Source organism: Ranitomeya variabilis, chromosome 2 (genome assembly GCF_051348905.1).
Source record: "Ranitomeya variabilis isolate aRanVar5 chromosome 2, aRanVar5.hap1, whole genome shotgun sequence".
NCBI classification, from domain to species: Eukaryota; Metazoa; Chordata; class Amphibia; order Anura; family Dendrobatidae; genus Ranitomeya; species Ranitomeya variabilis.
In genome coordinates, this window is record NC_135233.1 from 662,603,284 (window position 1) to 662,624,893 (window position 21,610).

General features: G+C 43.1%; 1 protein-coding gene across 1 annotated transcript in view; it reads left to right on the forward strand.

The window, feature by feature from the left end:
* The window catches only part of LOC143807558 (rho GTPase-activating protein 20-like), a 152,631-nt gene extending 133,301 nt beyond the window's left edge, over positions 1-19,330 (forward strand). The window contains exon 3 of the mRNA XM_077289227.1: positions 18,954-19,330. Within this exon, the coding sequence (XP_077145342.1) occupies positions 18,954-19,128 (175 nt within the window). The 3' untranslated portion in view covers positions 19,129-19,330. The remainder of the gene's footprint in view (positions 1-18,953) is intronic.
* Positions 19,331-21,610: the final 2,280 nt, after the last annotated feature.

Below are 21,610 nucleotides of genomic sequence, written 5' to 3' on the forward strand. Positions count from 1 at the left end.
TTAGGTTCCTCATAAAGCAACCCTAAAGCCAGGAAAAACGCATCCACATTGAGCAACGCAGGATCCCCTGGTGCCAATGAAAATGCCCAATTTTGAGGGTCACCTCGCAGCAAAGAGATTACAATCTTAACCTGCTGGACAGGATCTCCTGAGGAGTGAGGTCTGAGAGAAAGGAATAATTTACAATTATATTTGAAATTCAAAAACCGAGATCTATCTCCGGAAAACACCTCTGGTGTAGGGATTTTAGGTTCAGAAATAGGAGCATGTATAACAAAATCTTGTAAATTTTGAACCTTCGTAGCAAGATTATTTAAACCTGCAACCAAACTCTGGACATCCATATTAAACAGCTAAGGTCAGAGCCATTCAAGGGTTAAGAGGAGGTAAGAAGCAGCTAGACAGCAATTAAGGGCTAGGCAGCAAAACTCTGAGGAAAAGGAAAGAAAAAAAAAAAAAATTTCCCTTCAACACTTCTTTTTCTCCTGCTTCAGCCCAAACAATTAACACTTTGTAGGCCGGTCATACTGTCATGGTTCCCAATGGCAAGGGAACGTAAAAAACAAATAAGTAACGAACGAGCTCTCGGGTGATGGAAACTCGAGTTGGCCGTGAGCTAAATCTACCACACAACTAACAGTAGCCAGGGAGCATACCTACGGCTTCCTATATGCCACGCGCCAGCCGGAGGACTAACTACGCCTGGTAGAGGAAGAAACAGACCTGGCTTACCTCTAGGGAAATACCCCAAAAGATGATAGCAGCCCCCCACATGTAATAACGGTGAATTAAGAGGAAAAGACATACACAGTATGAAAGTAGATTTAGCAAAGAGAGGTCCACTTACTAGATAGCAGAAGGATACAAAAGAGGACTTCACGGTCAACTGAAAATCCTTTCAAAAACCATCCTGAAATTACTTTAAGACTCCTGTGTCAACTCATGACACAGGAATGGCAATTTCAGCCCGCAAGAGCTTCCAGCTACAGAGAATTACAAAAACTGCAAACTGGACAAAAGGTACAAAACAAAAGGACAAAGTCCACTTAGCTGATCAGCAGACTAGTAGCAGGAACGTGCAACCGAAGGCTCTGGTTACAATGATGACCGGCAAGGAAATGACTGGAGAGCAAGGCTAAATAGGAAACTCCCAAACACTGATGGAAGCAGGTGAACAGAAGAAGCAAAGTGCAAACAAGTCACCAGTACCACCAGCAACCACCAGGGGAGCCCAAAAAGCGGATACACAACAGCCCACGTAGTATATAGCACAGGCAGCCCACGTAGTATATAGCACAGGCAGCCCACGTAGTATATAGCACAGGCAGCCCACTTAGTATATAGCACAGGCAGCCCACATAGTATATAGCACAGGCAGCCCAGCTCACCACCACGCCATCGCCATCGCCCCCGACCGTTGTGGACACAGGATCTGTGCACATGCACTGACGAATGCTGATAATCTTCTGCTGCTCGCTGCGCTGGAACTGGACGGTGGAACCGGGTCCTGGACAATGTTGCGACGTGATCTGTGTGACAGCGGCAGCGCTGCTCTTCTTAGTGACGAGCTCCTCACTCTCACCCGGAAGTGACGACCGCCGGCCCGGAAGTGACTCTTCTATCCCCATGGACGGTGATTGGTGAGTATTCCTGCTGCAGTGAGTCAGTCAGTGAGTCCCGCCTCCTGCTGCCAGTGCCGGGAATCATATATCAGCTCCAGCTCCGCCTCCGAGTCCCCTGGCTGCAATCAGACACAGCACACAGCACACTAACAAAGGGAGGGAGGGTTGGACTCGGGAATGATGTAGTCCGGCTTCGGGGGCCCCCCAGGAGCGCATGATGTGCTGCGCATCAGTGTCGGCAATGCCGGCATAATAAGTGTCTTACCGTTGTGGGCCCCCCAGTCTCGCCAGGGCCCCGGCATTTGCCCGGGTGCGCCGGGTGCTGACGCCGGCCCTGCCAAGTGTAATAACCTATCTTGGTATTGCAGACCCCCCAGTCCTCTAATAACCTTGGTCGCTCTTCTCTGCACCCGCTCCAGTTCAGCTATGTCTTTCTTATACACCGGAGACCAGAACTGTGCACAGTATTCTAAGTGTGGTCGCACTAGTGACTTGTATAGAGGTAACATTATGTTCTCCTCACGAGCATCTATGCCTCTTTTAATGCATCCCATTATTTTATTTGCCTTTGTAGCAGCTGCCTGACACTGGCCACTGAATATGAGTTTGTCATATGGAAAATGTTTAAGAACATCCTAAATAGGCACTGTAAGCGGTTTATACCTTGTGGGAATAAAAGGACTAGAAATAGGAAAAACCCAATGTGGCTAAACAAAGAAGTAAGACAGGCAATTAACAGTAAAAAGAGAGCATTTGCACTACTAAAGCAGGATGGCACCATTGAAGCTCTAAAAAACTATAGGGAGAAAAATACTTTATCTAAAAAACTAATTAAAGCTGCCAAAAAGGAAACAGAGAAGCACATTGCTAAGGAGAGTAAAACTAATCCCAAACTGTTCTTCAACTATATCAATAGTAAAAGAATAAAATCTGAAAATGTAGGCCCCTTAAAAAATAGTGAGGAAAGAATGGTTGTAGATGACGAGGAAAAGGCTAACATATTAAACACCTTCTTCTCCACGGTATTCACGGTGGAAAATGAAATGCTAGGTGAAATCCCAAGAAACAATGAAAACCCTATATTAAGGGTCACCAATCTAACCCAAGAAGAGGTGCGAAACCGGCTAAATAAAATTAAAATAGATAAATCTCTGGGTCTGGATGGCATACACCCACGAGTACTAAGAGAACTAAGTAATGTAATAGATAAACCATTATTTCTTATTTTTAGGGACTCTATAGCGACGGGGTCTGTTCCGCAGGACTGGCGCATAGCAAATGTGGTGCCAATATTCAAAAAGGGCTCTAAAAGTGAACCTGGAAATTATAGGCCAGTAAGTCTAACCTCCACTGTTGGTAAAATATTTGAAGGGTTTCTGAAGGATGTTTAACTCCATATCAGCATGGGTTTATGAGAAATCGCTCATGTCAAACCAATCTAATCAGTTTTTATGAAGAGGTAAGCTATAGGCTAGACCACGGTGAGTCATTGGACGTGGTATATCTCGATTTTTCCAAAGCGTTTGATACCGTGCCGCACAAGAGGTTGGTACACAAAATGAGAATGCTTGGTCTGGGGGAAAATGTGTGTAAATGGGTTAGTAACTGGCTTAGTGATAGAAAGCAGAGGGTGGTTATAAATGGTATAGTCTCTAACTGGGTCGCTGTGACCAGTGGGGTACCGCAGGGGTCGGTATTGGGACCTGTTCTCTTCAACATATTCATTAATGATCTGGTAGAAGGTTTACACAGTAAAATATTGATATTTGCAGATGATACAAAACTATGTAAAGCAGTTAATACAAGAGAAGATAGTATTCTGCTACAGATGGATCTGGAGAAGTTGGAAACTTGGGCTGAAAGGTGGCAGATGAGGTTTAACAATGATAAATGTAAGGTTATACACATGGGAAGAAGGAATCAATATCACCATTACACACTGAAAGGGAAACCACTGGGTAAATCTGACAGGGAGAAGGACTTGGGGATCCTAGTTAATGATAAACTTACCTGGAGCAGCCAGTGCGAGGCAGCAGCTGCCAAGGCAAACAGGATCATGGGGTGCATTAAAAGAGGTCTGGATACACATGATGAGAGCATTATACTGCCTCTGTACAAATCCCTAGTTAGACCGCACATGGAGTACTGTGTCCAGTTTTGGGCACCGGTGCTCAGGAAGGATATAATGGAACTAGAGAGAGTACAAAGGAGGGCAACAAAGTTAATAAAGGGGATGGGAGAACTACAATACCCAGATAGATTAGCGAAATTAGGATTATTTAGTCTAGAAAAAAGACGACTGAGGGGCGATCTAATAACCATGTATAAGTATATAAGGGGACAATACAAATATCTCTCCGAGGGTCTGTTTATACCAAGGAAGGTGACGGGCACAAGGGGGCATTCTTTGCGTCTGGAGGAGAGAAGGTTTTTCCACCAACATAGAAGAGGATTCTTTACTGTTAGGGCAGTGAGAATCTGGAATTGCTTGCCTGAGGAGGTGGTGATGGCGAACTCAGTCGAGGGGTTCAAGAGAGGCCTGGATGTCTTCCTGGAGCAGAACAATATTGTATCATACAATTATTAGGTTCTGTAGAAGGATGTAGATCTGGGGATTTATTATGATGGAATATAGGAATATAGGCTGAACTGGATGGACAAATGTCTTTTTTCGGCCTTACTAACTATGTTACTATGTTACTATGTTACTATGTCATCCACCCATACACCCAGGTCTTTTTCATTGACGGTTTTGCCCAGAGATTTAGAATTAAGCACATAGTTATACATCTTATTACTTCTACCCAAGTGCTTGACCTTACATTTATCCCCATTAAAGCTCATTTGCCATTTATCAGCCCAAGCTTCTAGTTTACATAAATCATCCTGTAATATAAAATTGTCCTCCTCTGTATTGATTACCCTGCAGAGTTTAGTGTCATCTGCAAATATTGAAATTCTACTCTGAATGCCCCCTACAAGGTCATTAATAAATATGTTAAAAAGAAGAGGGCCCAATACTGACCCCTGTGGTACCCCACTACTAACCGAGACCCAGTCCGAGTGTGCTCCATTAATAACCACCCTTTGTTTCCTATCCCTGAGCCAGCTCTCAACCCACTTGCACATATTTTCCCCTATCCCCATAATTCTCATTTTATGTATCAACCTTTTGTGTGGCACCGTATCAAAAGCTTTTGAAAAGTCCATATACACTACATCTACTGGGTTCCCTTGGTCCAGTCCGGAACTTACCTCTTCATAGAAGCTGATCAAATTAGTCTGACATGAACGGTCCCTAGTAAACCCATGCTGATACTGGGTCATGAGGTTATTCCTCTTCAGATACTCCAGTATAGCATCCCTTAGAATGCCCTCCAGGATTTTACCCACAGTAGAGGTTAAGCTTACTGGCCTATAATTTCCAAGTTCAGTTTTTGTCCCCTTTTTGAATATTGGCACCACATTTGCTATACGCCAGTCCTGTGGTACAGACCCTGTTATTATGGACTCTTTAAAGATTAAAAATAATGGTCTATCAATGACTGTACTTAATTCCTGCAGTACTCGGGGGTGTATCCCATCCGGGCCCGGAGATTTGTCAATTTTTGTGATTTTTAGATGCCGCCGTACTTCCTGCTGGGTTAAGCAGGTAACATTTAATTGGGAATTTTTATCACTAGTCATATTGGCTGCCATGGGATTTTCTTTTGTAAATACTGATGAAAAAAAGTCATTTAGCATATTGGATTTTTTCTCATCCTCATCCACCATTTCACCCAGACTATTTTTAAGGGGGCCAACACTATCATTTTTTAGTTTCTTACTATTTATGTAGTTAAAGAATATTTTGGGGTTATTTTTGCTCTCTGGCAATGAGTCTCTCTGTCTCAATCTTTGCTGCCTTGATTTGCTTTTTACAGAATTTATTTAATTTTTTGTATTTATTTAATGCCTCCTCACTACCTACTTCCTTTAATTCTCTAAATGCTTTCTTTTTGTCACTTATTGCACCCCTTACAGCTTTATTTAGCCATATTGGTTTCCTCCTATTTCTAGTATGTTTATTCCCATACGGTATATACTGTGCACAGGTCCTATCCAGGATGCTAATAAACATCTCCCATTTTCTTTGTGTACTTTTATGTCTCAGGATATCGTCCCAGTTAATTGCACCAAGATCCTCTCTCATCCGTTGGAAATTTGCCCTCCTGAAGTTTAGTGTCCTTGTCACCCCTCTACTACACATCTTATTAAATGAGACATGAAAACTTATTATTTTGTGATCACTGTTCCTCAAGTGACCCCCAACCCTTATATTTGATATGCGGTCTCGCCTGTTGGTTAATATTAGGTCTAACAGTGCTCCCCTTCTTGTTGGGTCCTGAACTAGTTGTGAAAGGTAATTGTCTCTCATAGTTGTCAAAAACCGATTACCTTTACTGGAACTGCAGGTTTCTGTTCCCCAATCTATTTGAGAGTAGTTGAAGTCCCCCATAATAATGACTTCTCCTTGAGTCGCAGCTTCATCAATTTGCTTTACGAGGATATTCTCCATTGCTTCCATTATTTTTGGAGATTTATAACAAACCCCTATCAGTAATTTATTATTTTTTTCCCCCTCCCCTTATCTCCACCCACAGGGACTCTATATTTTCATTAGATTCCCCTATATTATCACGCAGGATGGGTTTTAAGGTCGATTTTACATACAGACACACCCCACCCCCTCGCTTATCTGTACGGTCATTTCTGAAAAGGCTATAGCCCTGCAAGTTAACAGCCCAGTCATGGCTCTCATCCAGCCATGTTTCAGATATCCCCACCATGTCATAATTATGTTCCAACAACATTAGCGAGGCTTCTGGCATTAGTATACATGCACTTGATGTTCCTCTCTGTACCTCTATTCTTTCTTAAATTACTAACTGTTCTAACCCCACCCCCCATGCCACCGCCACCCCCAACTTCCTTATTTGTGCCCAGGTCTCTATCTGCACTATTTCCCCTCCTATAAAATGAATTCCCTCCCCCCCAATCCCTAGTTTAAACACTGCATCGAAATGACTTATGAATTGAATGTACCTGTAATGCTGCTGCAGTGCAGTAGAGTGCAACCTCAACCAGGGGGAGCTTGAGAGGGAAGTGAGACTTGACACACAGAGCAGCAGCACAAACACCACCAAGTGGCGAGAGAGTGGTCAGACAAGCCGAGTCAAAAAACAAGTAGAAGTACCATAAGTAGCAGTAGTATACGTGGTCAGGAACAAGCCAGGGGGTTCAGCATTCAGCAACGGTTAGAAGCGGATAAGACAAAGGCAGAAGGCAGAAGCGAGTCCGAGTACGAGCCAAGTCAAAAACCAGAGAATCAAACCAACAAAAGGGAACACTGGGAAAAGGGCAGACAGATGGAGTCAACAGACATGGGGAAAGTCAGGGATCACAGCAGGACAAATCAAGAGCTACCAGAGTCAGGCACACAGGCCGAAGGCAGAACTATAGCTGACACCACCAGCAGGATGCATCAGAGCTAAATAGCAAACCTGAACCCAGAATGAGGCAGAGTTAACCCTTGACATGATCCACCCGGAAAAATGGCAGACAGTATTAAACCCTGGAACGGATCATGACAGTACCCTCCTCTCAAGTGGGGCCACCGGACCCCCAGGCTTCCCAGGATAATGTGCATGAAATGACCGAACCAATCAATCAGCAAGGACCGATCACACTGGGACCCAAGATCGATCCTCAGGACTGTAACCCCTCCAATGGACCAAATACTGAAGTGAACTATGGACCATGCGAGAAGCCACAATCCGTTCCACTTCATACTCTGTCTGACCATCCACAGAGACAGGAGGCAGAGGGGAAAGAGGCCCAGCAGAGGATGGTACAAATAACTTAAGAAAGGATTTATGGAACACATTGGGGATCCGAAGCGACAGAGGAAGACGTAAGTGAAAGGCAACTGGATGGACCACCTCAATGATCTCATAAGGACCAATAAACCTGGGACCTAGCTTAGCAGAAGGAACCTTAAGACAAATGTTCCTGGTAGACAACCACACTTTATCTCCTACCAGGAATATAGGTCCTATAGTCCATAGCTTATCTGCAAAAAATTTATGTTTGCCCTGAAACTTCCCAATGTTTTTCTGGACCAACCTCCACACCTCCCCCAATCGTTGCACTGCCGTATCAGACCCTGGACATCCTGAATCCAGCCTAGAAAATTTGCCATAATGGGGGTGAAAACCATAGTTACAGAAGAATGGAGAGGTGCCCGTGGGCTGGTTAATCCGATTGTTAAATGCAAACTCAGCCATGGGCAACGAAGAACACCAATCATCCGCTGAGATGTAGCAAGACATCTCAAAATCTGTTCAAGTGACTGATCGGTCCTCTCTATCTGACCGTTGGTCTCAGGATGGTAAGCAGAGGAGAAGGTCAAGCAAATACCCTTTTACAAAATGCCCTCCAAAATTTGGACACAAATTGTACCCCTCTATCAGAAACCACATTCAAAGGCATGCCATGCAGCCATACAACGTGCTCAGCAAACAGCTTAGATATTGTTTAAGCATTAGGCAATCCTGCCAGAGGTACAAAATGCACCTGTTTACTGAATCTGTCAACCACTACTCAGATTACAGTTTTGCCATTAGAAGGAGGGAGATCAGTGATAAAATCCATGGACAAATGAGTCCAAGGTCTATCCGGATTTGGCAATGGCACCAATTCCCCGGACGAACGGTTATGGGAGCTCTTAGCATGGGCACAGGTATCGCAAGCAGACACAAGCACAGTGATATCAGAGGTCATGGAGGGCCACCAAAACAGCCTAGCAATGGCTTTCCGGGTGGCTGAGATCCCCGGGTGTCCACTGAGAGCAGAATCGTGGAAATCCCGGAGAACCCTCAACCAGTACTGAACCGGGACAAAGAGCTTACTGTCAGGCAAAGAGGGAGGAGCATGAGACTGAGCCTTCCGAATCTCCTGCTCCAATTCAGAGGATACCCCCGCAACAACCACCCCGTGCTGAAGAATGGAGGAAGGAAATTCGGGGGGTGATATCGAATCAAAACTGTGAGATAAGGCATCCGCCTTGACATTCTTGGAATCAAGCCAAAAAGTGATTGAAAAATGAAAACGAGAAAAAAAAAATCGACCACCTAGCTTGTCTAGGAGTTTACCGTTTGGCAGATTCAATATAAGACAAGTTCTTGTGGTCCGTAATCACCATGATCCGATGATCTGCCCCCTCCAAAAAATGCCTCCATTCTTCAAAAGCCAATTTTATGGCCAATAACTCCCGGTTACCAACATCATAGTTCCTCTCTGCAGAAGAAAACATCCGGGAGAAAAAGGCACATATTCTTAAATTGGTCAAAGTAACGGGTCCCTGAGACAACACCGATATAGATGGGAGTCTCTAGCTTAACTGTCCCTAACTTTAAGTTGGACACCAGACTAGAGTCAATGAAGTTCATGGAAGATCCACAGTCCACAAACGCTGAAGTGGATGCATAACCACCTCAATAACACATTTCCACCTCTAACAAAACTTTTTGAAATAATAATAATAATCTTTATTTTGAAATGATGAAAATGGTACCTGAGAGTATGGATGACCTCCTAGACAATCACCCAGACTCGGCAGCTTGTTACTCGATAGACAAGAGGGGCAGTCCTTCCAATGTTCCGGATCTCCAGAATAAAAACATTATTTCCCATCACGTCATTGCTTCCTCTCTTTCTCCTTGAAGTTGGTGGCACCAACTTCCATAGTCTCCTTTAATGATATCACCTCAGACTTGGCAGGCAATACAGGAATCTCACGCTGAATTATTCCTCTCTCCCATAACCTCCGGTCCATACGAATGGCCTGGGTCATGGCCTCCTCCAGGGAACTGGGTGGCGTATGAAGGGCCAGCGCGTACTTGAGATGATCAGAAAGTCCTCTCTCAAACAGGCATCTCAAAGCAGTCACCCCAAGACACCTCAACAGACCACCGTCTAAACTGAGAACAATACTGTTCAGCAGTGAGTTCATTCTGGGAGAGACCCATGATCATGTGCTCTGCTACCCTGACCCAGTCTGGTGCATCATAAATCAGTCCCAAAGCCTCAAACAATCTGTCCACAGACACATGTTCAGTGGCAGAAGCAGATAGAGAGAAAGCCCACGATTGAGGTCAATCCGCGGTAAGGAAATGATTATACCCACCCGCTGACTCTCATCTCCAGAAGATTGGGTCTAAGAGAAAACAATAGCTTGCAACTCTCCTTAAACGTACAGAATCTCTCCCTTTCCCCAGAGAAGGTATCTGGGAGCTTGACTGTAGGTTCAGGAGAGTGCAATGAAACATCAGCAGTGTTAGAGTGCTTACAGTCAGTCTGTAAGAATTTTACAGTGTCAGAAAGCTGTATTTGAAGGTGGTTATGAGACGAGGCCAAGGCCCTCTGTTCCACAAACAGATCTTGTATCATTACTGTCAAACTGTCCATTTGATCCGCCAAGGTGTGGAGCGGATCCATAGAAAACAGGGCAGAGAAAAAAAATGCAGAAGTCGCTTTAAATGTATTGGTCACCTATAATGTCATGCTGCTGCAGTGCAGTAGAGCGCAACCTCCACCAGGGGGAGCTTGAGAGGGAAGAGAGACTGCACAAACAGAGCAGCAGCACAGATGCCACCAAGTGGCGAGAGAGTGGTCAGCCAAGCCGAGTCAAAAAACAGAAGCAGAAGTATCAAAAGTAGCAGTAATATACTTGGTCAGGAACAAGCCAGGGGTTTCAGCAATGGTCAGAAGTGGATAAGACAAAGACAGAAGGTAAAAGCTAGTCCGAATACGAGCCAAGTCAAAAAACAGAGAATCAAACCAACAAACAGGAAAACACTGGGAAAAGGGCAGCCAGAGGGAGTCGACAGACACAGGGAAAGTCAGGGATCACAGCAGGACAAATCAAGAGCTACCAGAGTCAGGTACACATGCCAAAGGCAGAACTATAGCTGACACCGCCAGCAAGATGCATCGGAGCTAAATAGCAAACCTGAACTCAGAATGAGGCAGAGCAAAGTTAACCCTTGACATGATCCGCCCGGAAAAAGGGCAGAGAGTATTAAACCCTGGAACGGATCATGACAGTACCATGTTTCCACTTCTGGCCTTTACCTTTTGACAGTCAAAAAAGCTCCATGTGAGAAGCAATGCACTGACTGCTCACATGCACCTGTGACTGCTTTTGTTGCATGAGATAGCTAGTTCACACACTTAGAATTGTGCTGCCGAGACTGCACAAGAAAGGCACAAATACATGCAGTTATGCTGCTTTCTAGAGATAACCTGCAGATCCCAGAGGTGGAAACTGAACCTGTCAGATATTTACAGCGTATCCTTTGAATATGCTTTAAATATCTAAAGTGGGAATACCCCATTAGAGTCAAACGGTGAAAAAATATATTCCCCTTTCATTTCATTTCAAAAGTACTGGTGGCTTGTATCTTCTACATTTCAGTATTGAAAGTGTGGAGATAGATTTTCATCTTACAGAACTCACTTAAAATAAATACTTTGTTACACTGCCAGAAAGGGAGACCCTCTTTGAAGCGTGTTTCTCTTGTTTGGCTAATGGGGTGGGGTGAAGGGTGTGTTTTTCCATAGGCATCTCCACAGAATTTAAAAAATCAAAGAAAAAAGTGATGAAGCCTTTAGGTTGCTATAATAGGTGGAACAATTGCCAAAATAGCAATCAGTCAAAAAATGTGGTTAATTGTACCTAAGACAGAATGTAGTTGACTCTGAGTATTTCTGAGGACAGCCATGTCCTATCTCTTCCTGCCATCTCACGATTGACTAATAGTGACTGTATATCTGGCTGTATACACACCTGCTATCAAACACTAGTAAGGTATCTGCTGTATTCTTTGTTAGGATTGTACAATATTTTTTATGCCATTTGTGCTTAAAGGGAATCTGACAGGTAACACAGCCCCCCTATCCCACAAAAATGCATATCAACTATTCACTGCATTCTAACAAGCCATTTTTGTGGCTTAATGATTGCTAAATTAATATAAAACTATTAATGCGTGATTATTTCATATGGGATCTACATACGTGTAAATTGCCATTGCAAAGAAACAGAGTAGTAAACCCAAACATATAGTATAGAAGAAGGCTAATTTTCCTGCATCGTGTTGGTCCTATATGGAACAATATCTGTCATCTATAGTGAATGCCTTCACCATAGATGACTATCATCTACTAGATACCACACAGAATTTGATAATATAACTTTCTTTGCACTAGCACTTTACCTATTTAATTTGTCACTCATTCTGCTGGTTAACAGCTGTTATAAACAACATATCGATAAAGTTACTATCTTAATGTGCCAATCTTTATACTATTTATATTGTATTGTATCTGACTCTCATTCCCTCCTTCAGGCAGCCGATTACACCTTTCTGGGTATGCACCCCTTGTTTTTATCAAACTGTTTTAACTTTTTACATTGTTCTGTTATCCTTTTGTTTATCACCTGATTTAAATAAAGTAGTAATTTTGGTTCACTATTTATGATGTACTGGTACCATTTTGGTCGGACTCCTCTCTTTTCTCTTGGTGTTATTTACCAACTGTCCTATTGTTTGACACATATGGTCCCATCTCTTGGGTTGTGTTGATAATGTACTATTGATGCTATCAATATTATAAGTTTATCAAACAGCGGGACCCACCTTGTTCCATTGTTTCATTTTCTCATCAAATCATATAAATATGCCTCTGTGGGTATGAGTGACATGATTTGTAAGAGCAACATTACCTTCGCCCCTTTGCAACTATCGCAAATGCACTTTGTTCTCCGTACCTGGGAATTCATAATGAAGCCGGGTGTACACATGCTCATGCTTCATCATCGCACTGTACACGCCTAGGGAGGAAGCAGGGACGCGGGACTCTGATAGTCATGGAGGAGCTCCACATTTACTGGCCGAAAATGTAAGGATGGTCCTACAGCCCACATACAGTATATCATCAATGAAACACACAAGCCACCAATGATATATTTGTATTGACGTTTTTGTTCCTGGGCATGCGTAGTGTGCCAATGAATCTAGAGAGCGTACACCCATCTTTATTGCACAATCCTAGGGAGGGAGAACATCGCGCATGTGCGATATTTGCAAAGAGCTGACAGTGATGTTCCTCTTGCAAGTCATATTGCTCAGGCATGCTTACATAATTAGAGGTAGGATTAGTCTGGGGTAACTAACATCCCCCAACTCATCAATAACTAATTTGCATAGAGCAAGGGCAGCTTCAAAGTTACTTTTATATTTGTTCAGCAATCACTAAGTCAAAGGGGCTTGTTGGAATCTAGGGAAAGGTTGCTATACATGTTTGGTGGAGATTTAGGGGAGCTAGGGCAGCTGTCAGTCTTCCCTTGTGAATGTGACCGAAATTTTCCAGACTGTCATGTCTGATAATTTAAGATTAGACTACGGATAATATGAGATAATGGGTCACCTTTTTCAAAAACAGCATAATTTGTACCAAATCTTTAGAGCATTTTTTCAACTTTACAGTTCAGTCTTGAAATGTTGTTGTCTTGGAGGTAAATTGGGAGCAAATTACACCCTCTCAACTTTGTAAGCATGATAGTACACTACTCAATGTTAATAATGAGAGGGATACCTTGTGTCAAATATCTCATATAGTGTTCAATTTTGAGCAAATTGCAACTTTTTGTCACGTTAAAAATAAAGGATGCAAAATATAGGTATTCGTCTCATGATTTTTTTTTAGACAGGAATAATCTATTTAGAATATGCTATTTTTTTGACTTTTATATAAAAATGTATTCATAAATATGTCATACTTCACTTTTTCTGCACATTTTTAACTTCTGGAGTAGATAGTAAAAATAGAGTAATAGATGACTTAAAACATTGATAAATTTGGCTCACACATTTAAGACAAGCAATTGTCGCAAACTGCGCAAGAGTTTGAGCTCATGCATAATAATAAATGTTCCCTAATGTATGTAGCAAAAGGGTGATTTTTTTAAGAGAGGAAGAATAATTCTTGTGTTTTCACTTTCCTAGAATCAGAATGCTGCTGAAGGTGAAAATCACCCAATGCTGCAATCAGTCACATGGCCTTAACCACCAACCACACACACACACACATGACATTAGAGATAAAATCTGTAGCAATACAGCATGTTGTCTTGTTTTTTTATTTATTATTTAAGAGGCCAGACAGTATGTTGGTCCTCATTGACCTTTTTCTTGCCTCCTGACCCACCAAATGCTGGCTCTTTTTGGTGACTCCTCATGCATGATGGCCCCACAAATCCCACACAGTAAGATGGTCTCCACAGCCCCACCAGTATGATGTTCCCCTCACCCAGTATGAAGGTCTCCATAGCCACCCCAACACAGTATGATAGTTCCTTCACACAGTATGATGGTTGAAACAGCCCCCTACACAGTATGATGGTCGCCACAGCCCCCCACACAGTATAATGGTCCTCCCATACAGTATGATGCAGACCTCCATACAGTATGATGGTCTTCCCATCCATAGCATGATGATACTCCCCCCACAGCCCACCCTTCAGTATGAGGTCCACCCCGCTGCAGTTTCACAGTTACCACAGCCCACAAACTGATGACTGATCCAGGAACATGAAAGAATGAATAGGGCTGTGTATTGTGAGATTTTGAGTGTAAACCTCCTTCCATCAGCAAGGGCATTGAAGATGAAAGGTGGATAGGGCTTTCAGCATGATAATGATCCCAAGCACACTGCCAGGGCAACGAAGGAGTGGCTTGATAAGAAGCATATGAAGGTCCTGGAGTGGCCTAGCCAGTCTCCAGATCTCAACCCCATAGAAAACCTTTGGAGGTATTTGAAAGTCCGTGTTGCCCAGTGACAGGCCCAAAACATCACTGCTCTGGAGGAGATCTGCATGGAGAAATGGGCCAACATACCACCAACAGTGTGTGCCAACCTTGCGAAGACTTAGGGAAAACGTTTGATCTCTGTCATTGCCAACAAAGGATAATAATTAATAATAATAATTTGTATTTATATAGCGCCAACATATTCTGCAACACTTTACAATTAAGCGGGGACATGTACAGACAATAAATTCAATACAAGTTAAGACAATTTAAAGAGTGACATTAGGAGTGAAGTCCCTGCTCGCAAGCTTACAATCTACAAGGAAATGGGGGGGACACAATAGGTGAATAGTGCTTGTTATTTCAGGTCTGGCAATTATAATAAATAGGGATTTTCATATAAAGCTGCATGATCCGGTCATCAGCCCGTGTGTTTAAGTGCAATAGTCAAGTATCAAGTGCAGTTATCGTGTGCATGGAGGGTGTGGAGACAGATGAATAATAGGGTGCAGATTCAGAATAATATATAGCAGGAGGGAACAGGGCAAAGTTAGTTTACTGAGTAGTTGATGTGGTAGGCTTGTTTGAAGAGATGGGTTTTTAAAGCGCGCTTGAATAGGTCGGGGCTAGGTATCAGCCTGATCGTCTGGGGAAGTGCATTCCAGAGAGCTAGCGCAGCACAAGGGAAGTCTTGGAGACGGAGGTGCGAGGTTCGGATTACGGGGGATGCTAGTCTTAGGTCATTTGTAGAACGGAGGGCACGTGTAGGGTGATAGACAGAGATGAAAGAGGAGATATAAGGCGGTGCAGAAGTGTGGAGAGCTTTGTGGGTGAGAGAGATGAGTTTATACTGGAGTCTTAGCAGTTTCAAAGGTGAGAAAAGGTCGGATTCTGGAGATGTTTTTAAGATGCAGGTGACAAGAGCGAGGGAGTGATCGGATATAGGGAGTAAAAGAAAGTTCGGTGTCGAATGTGACCCCAAGACAGCGGGCATGCTGCTTGGGAGTTATGGTTGATCCCTCCAGGGTAATTTCGATGTTGGGTAGAGTGAGGTTAGTAGAAGGGAGAAACACAAGAAGTTCCGTTTTGTAGAGATTTAGTTTCAGATAGAGGGAGGACATGATGTTAGAGACAGCAGACAGACAATCCTTGGTATTTTGAATTAGGGTAGGGGTGATGTCAAGGGAAGAAGTGTATAATTGGGTGTCGTCAGCATAGAGATTGTACTGGAACCCAAATCTGGTGATTGTTTGTCCAATAAGGGCAGTGTATAGAGAGAAGAGGAGGGGGGCAAGGACTGAGCCCTGCGGAACCCCGATAGTTAGGGGACGAGGAGAGGAAGGGAAGCTGGCAAAAGATACAGTGAAGGAGTGGTTAGAGAAGTAGGAGGAGAACCAGGAGAGGGCTGTGTCCTTGAGGCCTATAGAGCGGAGCATAGAGAGGAGGAGCTGATGATCCACAGTGTCGAATGCTGCGGAGAGATCCAGAATCCAGAGAATCAGCAGGGAACAATGACCCTTGGATTTAGCTGTTGTTAGATCATTAGAGACTTTAGTGAGGGCAGTTTCAGTGGAGTGTAAAGAGCGGAAACCAGATTGTAAGGGGTCAAGAAGAGAGTTATCCGAGACATAGCGGATTAGACGGGAGTGGACCAAGCGTTCCAGGAGTTTAGAGATGAAGGAAAGGTTAGAGACAGGTCTGTAGTTAGCAGTGCAGTTCTGGTGCAGGGATGGCTTTTTAAGTAAAGGGGCTATGATGGCATGTTTAAATGAGGAGGGAAAGATACCTGAAGAAAGAGAGAGGTTCAAATTTTAGTCAGGTGAGTGGTGACCACTGGTGAGAGAGACTGCAGGAGATGTGAAGGAATGGGGTCACTGTTGCAGGTGGTAGGCCGAGCAGAAGCGAGAAGCTTGGAAACTTCTTCTGAAGCAGGCTCAAAGATGTCTAGTGAGCTTGAGGTGCGGCAGGGCAGGGGCACTGAGGAGATTGGGCTGAGATATCCTGATGGATGTGGTTGATTTTTTCTAGGAAATAAGTGGCCAGATCCTCACCGCTGAGGTTGGTGATGGGGGCCTGTACTTTAGGTTTCAGGAGGGAGTTTAAGGTTTCAAAAAGTCGTTTTGGGTTGTTGAATAGTGAGGTGATGAGTGTGGTGAAGTAGGATTGTTAGGCCAGATGAAGGGCAGAGTTATAGGTTTTGAGCATGAACTTATAGTAGATGAAGTCTTCTGCTAAGAGAGATTTTCTCTACTGCCACTCTGCACACCTTGAGCAACGCTGAAGAAAGCGTGTTTGCATAGTGTGCCAGGGCTGCCATTCTTTGTGTCGTGTCTTTCTGCGTGAAGAAGGTGCTGCTTCATCTAGGGCATTCTTCAGTGTATTATTGAAGTGTGACAATGCTAAGTCTGGACAGGAGAGGGAGGAGATGGAGGCTAAAGATGTGTGGAGATTGTCCATAAGCTGCTGGGTATTAATGGTACGTGTATTCAGATAAGTGTGGTAGGTGGGGGGTGTCCCGGGTGAGCAGACAATTCTTGACAGAGAAGGAAAGAAGGTTGTGGTCCGAGAGCAGGAGAGGGGAGTTAGTAAAGTCGTGCAGTGAGCCGGGATGGCAGAAAACCAGGTCCAGAGTATTCCCATCCTCATGCGTAGGAGAATTAGTAAACTGTGAGATGCTGAATGAAGAAGTTAGAGAAAGAAGATGAGAGGCAGATTGGGAGAGGGGATCACTGATGGGGATGTTAAAGTCTCCCATGATGAGGGTGGGGATGTCACAGGATAGGAAGTGAGTAAGCCAGGTGGCAAAGTGGTCTAGAAACTGGCAGGAGGAGCCTGGAGGGCGATAAACAACCACCACTCGCAAGGAGAAGGGCTTAAAGAGTCTGATGGCGTGGACTTCAAAGGAAGGAAATGTAAGTAAGGGAACCGGGGGGATGACCTGGAAAGCACATTGTGATGAAAGGAGCAAACAAAAACCTCCACCCTGTCTGTTCTCAGCTATGGCGGTATGTCAAAATTTCAGCCCACCAAATGAGAGAGCGGCAGTGACAGTGGTGTCTGAATGCTTGATCCAGGTTTCTGTAATAGGCAGAAGGTTAAGGGAATTAGAGAGGAAGAAATCGTGAATGTAATTAGTTTGTTACACACAGACCGTGCATTCCAGAGAGCACAGGGGAAAGCGATAGGAGAAGGCATGCACTGAATGTTAATAAGATTAGCAGGGTTTCTATATGCTGCTGGAGGAGAGTAATGAATGCTGGTGGAGGGAGGCCCAGGGTTGGGGAGAAGCCGCCTGCAACTAGTAAAAGGAGAAAAAAACAGAAAGAGCAGGTGGTGGGATGATTTGTATGAGCGTTTTGAGTGCTGCATAGAGGTATTCGATGGTTTGGAGTGGGCAAGAAATGTCAGTAGAGCCTCAGAGTTATACATGGGAGAGGGGAGAAGGGAGGGGTGGATATGGAGAGAGTGCACAGAATGTGTTAAAGGGCGGGTGAGTTATGAGAAAGCAGAAGTAAAAACAAATAAGAAGCAAATTGATATGATCAATGCATAATGTAGTATGACTGACCAAGAAGCATGATTGTTTGAAAAACTTATGCACCTTACCTGTCTCCTGCCCTGTCCAACTGCCATTGTCTAACTGCCAAGCTCCTAATATCTGTTGCACACGTGACCCCGCGCGCGTGCTATCCCAGCCAGACTAAATATATAGAAATGAAAAGACTGCTAGCATCAGGCAACAAATGGCCACAGTCAGCAATTAAGCAATTAGCATACGGCCAGAGCAGGCATTACTATGCAGCGTAAACAACCAATGCCATTGCTGAACAAGGCCATAAAACAGTGGGGAAAGAGAAAAAAAATAGCTTTGAACACTTTAAAGCAGAAACCAAAAAGAGAGAAAAGAAAAAACAAACAAACAAAAGCACTGCAAGAGTGATGGATGAAATACCATGAAAATAGCTTGCTAGATATGGTTCCGTTCACACTTGTCAGACAGAGTACACAAACGGATGGTGGATGAAATACAGAAATTATCTAACTGATAGTTGCTTTCTGCTCCCTGAGGGTAGGACGAATGGAGTTGGTGGAACACATCAGCGTTGGCTGCCCTCACATGTGATATATAACAAAATATTGAGATTAACTTTTGTTACTGGCCAAATACTTATTTTCCAACATAATTCGCAAAATAAATCTTGCCAAATCAGACAAGGTGATTTTCTGAATTTGTTTTCTCATTTTGACTCTCATAGTTGTGGCCTACCTATGATGTCAATTACAGGCCTTTTTTTCCCCACTGTAATTCTTGTAAAGAATCGGAGCTCACTTCTCAGCAACATCTAAAGAAATACAACCATAGTAGAAAGATGTTATTACATTTTTATTTCATTTGTTATGGCTTCTATCATTCTAGGGAGAGCAGTGGCTGTTCCATGTCAATTGAACAATGTCCCTTTGTTCTGGGATTATCTACTGAAGACTCTGAGCTAATTTTGCATGAATGTGTGCAGGTGACACAAGATTTCAAGACTAAAGAAAGATACATTTTCCTCTTCAGTGATACGATCATAATTGCCAAACTGAAGTAAGATTTTAAATCTTTAATTGCACTTATTATTCTATTCATGGTAAAATTACTAATCTCAAGCTTTATCAAAACTTTAGAAAACCTTGAATACTATGGCCCTGATTCATCATTAGCATTTTTTTTGTATATTTTTTTATTTTCTTGTGGTATTCATTGCTGTTTTTCTGTGTCAAATTCTTCAAAATGCCGCCTGTGGTTCATGACTTTTGTGCACAGTTAAAAATGGTTTTTATTTTTAGTCATCGTGAACCTTTTTTGCAACATTCTAGAACAAAAAGTTGCATGTTTCATAAAATAATGCCAAATTTGTACAAAAATTATCTGGCATACAAGCAAAAACCGTCACAAAACTAGACAAGAAACGGCGCAAAATCAATGATGACTTGGCCCCTATATGTTAATATCTTAGTAACTTTTTATAGTGGCTTAAGAGTGTAATTTTCCTTCATATTACCCATAATCAGTCTCGGACTGGCTCTCAGGAGAACTGGAGAATCCTCCGGTGGGCCTCCCTGCAGGAGTGGGCCACCACCGTCTTATATGAACAGTACTTGGCACTATATACTTGAATCACTATGTACAGACAGAGGTAGCATCTTATTCATTTAACAATCAACCTAGTTTATTGCTATAGAAATTTGTGAATGGGGGTAAAGTCATATTTGCATGTAGCTGAAAAGTGGGGACTTGGAGTTGATGTTACTGGTGGGCCCTTGGCTCCCCAGTCCGACGCTGCTCATAAGGTATACTTTCAGAACTCCTCTTTCACTTTTTAAACAGCTCTGGTAAAGTGAGAGCTGCACTGTGATTATTTACTATGGACAACAAAGATAGGGGTTTTTTTAAACAGTTTTGTCTATAGCGAGATACTTAAGCTAAATCCCATGTATGGTCCACAACAATAGCTGACCCCTGTTCAGGAGCATTGAATATCGAAAGTTCAAAGCACATCCCGCCGTATGCATAGCAGACATTAGTCTCACTTTCGTCCATTCAAAAACATAATATTAAATATACACATTTATAGCATGTATAGTCAGACATCATTTCATTGGACTTTTCTCTAATGCCCACATACCTATTGATACATTTTGGTTAGATATTCAGTACATTTTCATCTCGATTCTCTGTAACATCCTGTATTTTCATTAACATTTTTACCATTTTGCCTTTTATACAGTTTTTCCTTACTAGACTGACTGCTAGTCTCATGTCACTATAATTAATACTATCACTAACCTTTACGGAGTTGTCCACTACTTGAACATGCAGTGACATCATCTTGCCGTTCAGGGCCCACTGCTGTACCAGAAAGAAGAGGATACAGAGGCTACGCTGGACGGGGAGCTTGGATTAGGTGAGTATAATTTTTTTTAAATAAGTTATTTGCCACTAAATATGGGCTATGGGGGACATTAAGCAAAGGTCTGTGAGGGACATCAAATGTGGGGCTGTGGGGGACATCATACCATGGACTGTGGGCGACAGCACTGTATATGAGGGACTGTTGTGACCATACTGTACGTGGGGCTTTGGGGGACATTATACTGGGAGCTGCGCTGACCATTCTGGATAGGAGTTGTGCTGGATATCATGCTGTGTGGGCTATTGTGGGGGACATTAGACTGTATATAAGGGATTGTGGAGGCTATTATACTGTATCGGGAAAGGGGGTCAATATACTGTATGAAGAACTGTGGGGCCCATAACACTGTATGGGGTGCTTTGAGGTCCATCATTTTAGATATGCAGGGCTGTGTTAGTATCCATACTATATAGGGAGGGTAGGATAGTGGGCAGTATATAGGGGCATTGTGTGAAAAGGCGGCACAGAATGGATATAGAGTGGGGGAAACGTGAAATGGGGGCACAATATGGAGAGAGGTTAGAATGGTGGGGGGACAGTGTGGAAATGTAAAGAGTGTAAATGGAGAGGAGACAACCATGGTATAGGCCGTGGTTCATAAGGGAAGATTTTGTGTCCGTTATAGTTCATTAAAGTAGATAGTGTGGTTATTATAATTCATAAGGGCAGACAGTGTGGAGGTCAAATACCATGGGAGACTTATTTAATGCATAGTATGGACAGATATTTTTATGCAGAGGGAATTTTAATAATATTCATATTTGTAAGAGCACCTTGTGGGGATGTGCTGCAGAAGAGGAGCAGAAGGAAGTCTGCAAAGACAAGCTGTGGATGTGAAAGATTAGTTATCATTGCACCTATACAGGATGGAGATGAGAAGAAAGAGATGACTCCAATCAGAGTCACTTATAAGGCACCTGGATTTAATGTTTATTTGTGATACTGACTATGTCTCAGCAGTACAGTGGTTACTGTATGGTCCACAATCTGATAATGATAACTGATAATAGCAAATCTCAGCATTTCCTTACCATTGTTAAGGACATACTGGGAGTTGTAGGTTCATTGATACAATTGAATATGGGGCTGCCATGACATTACAATTGATTGCTGTACT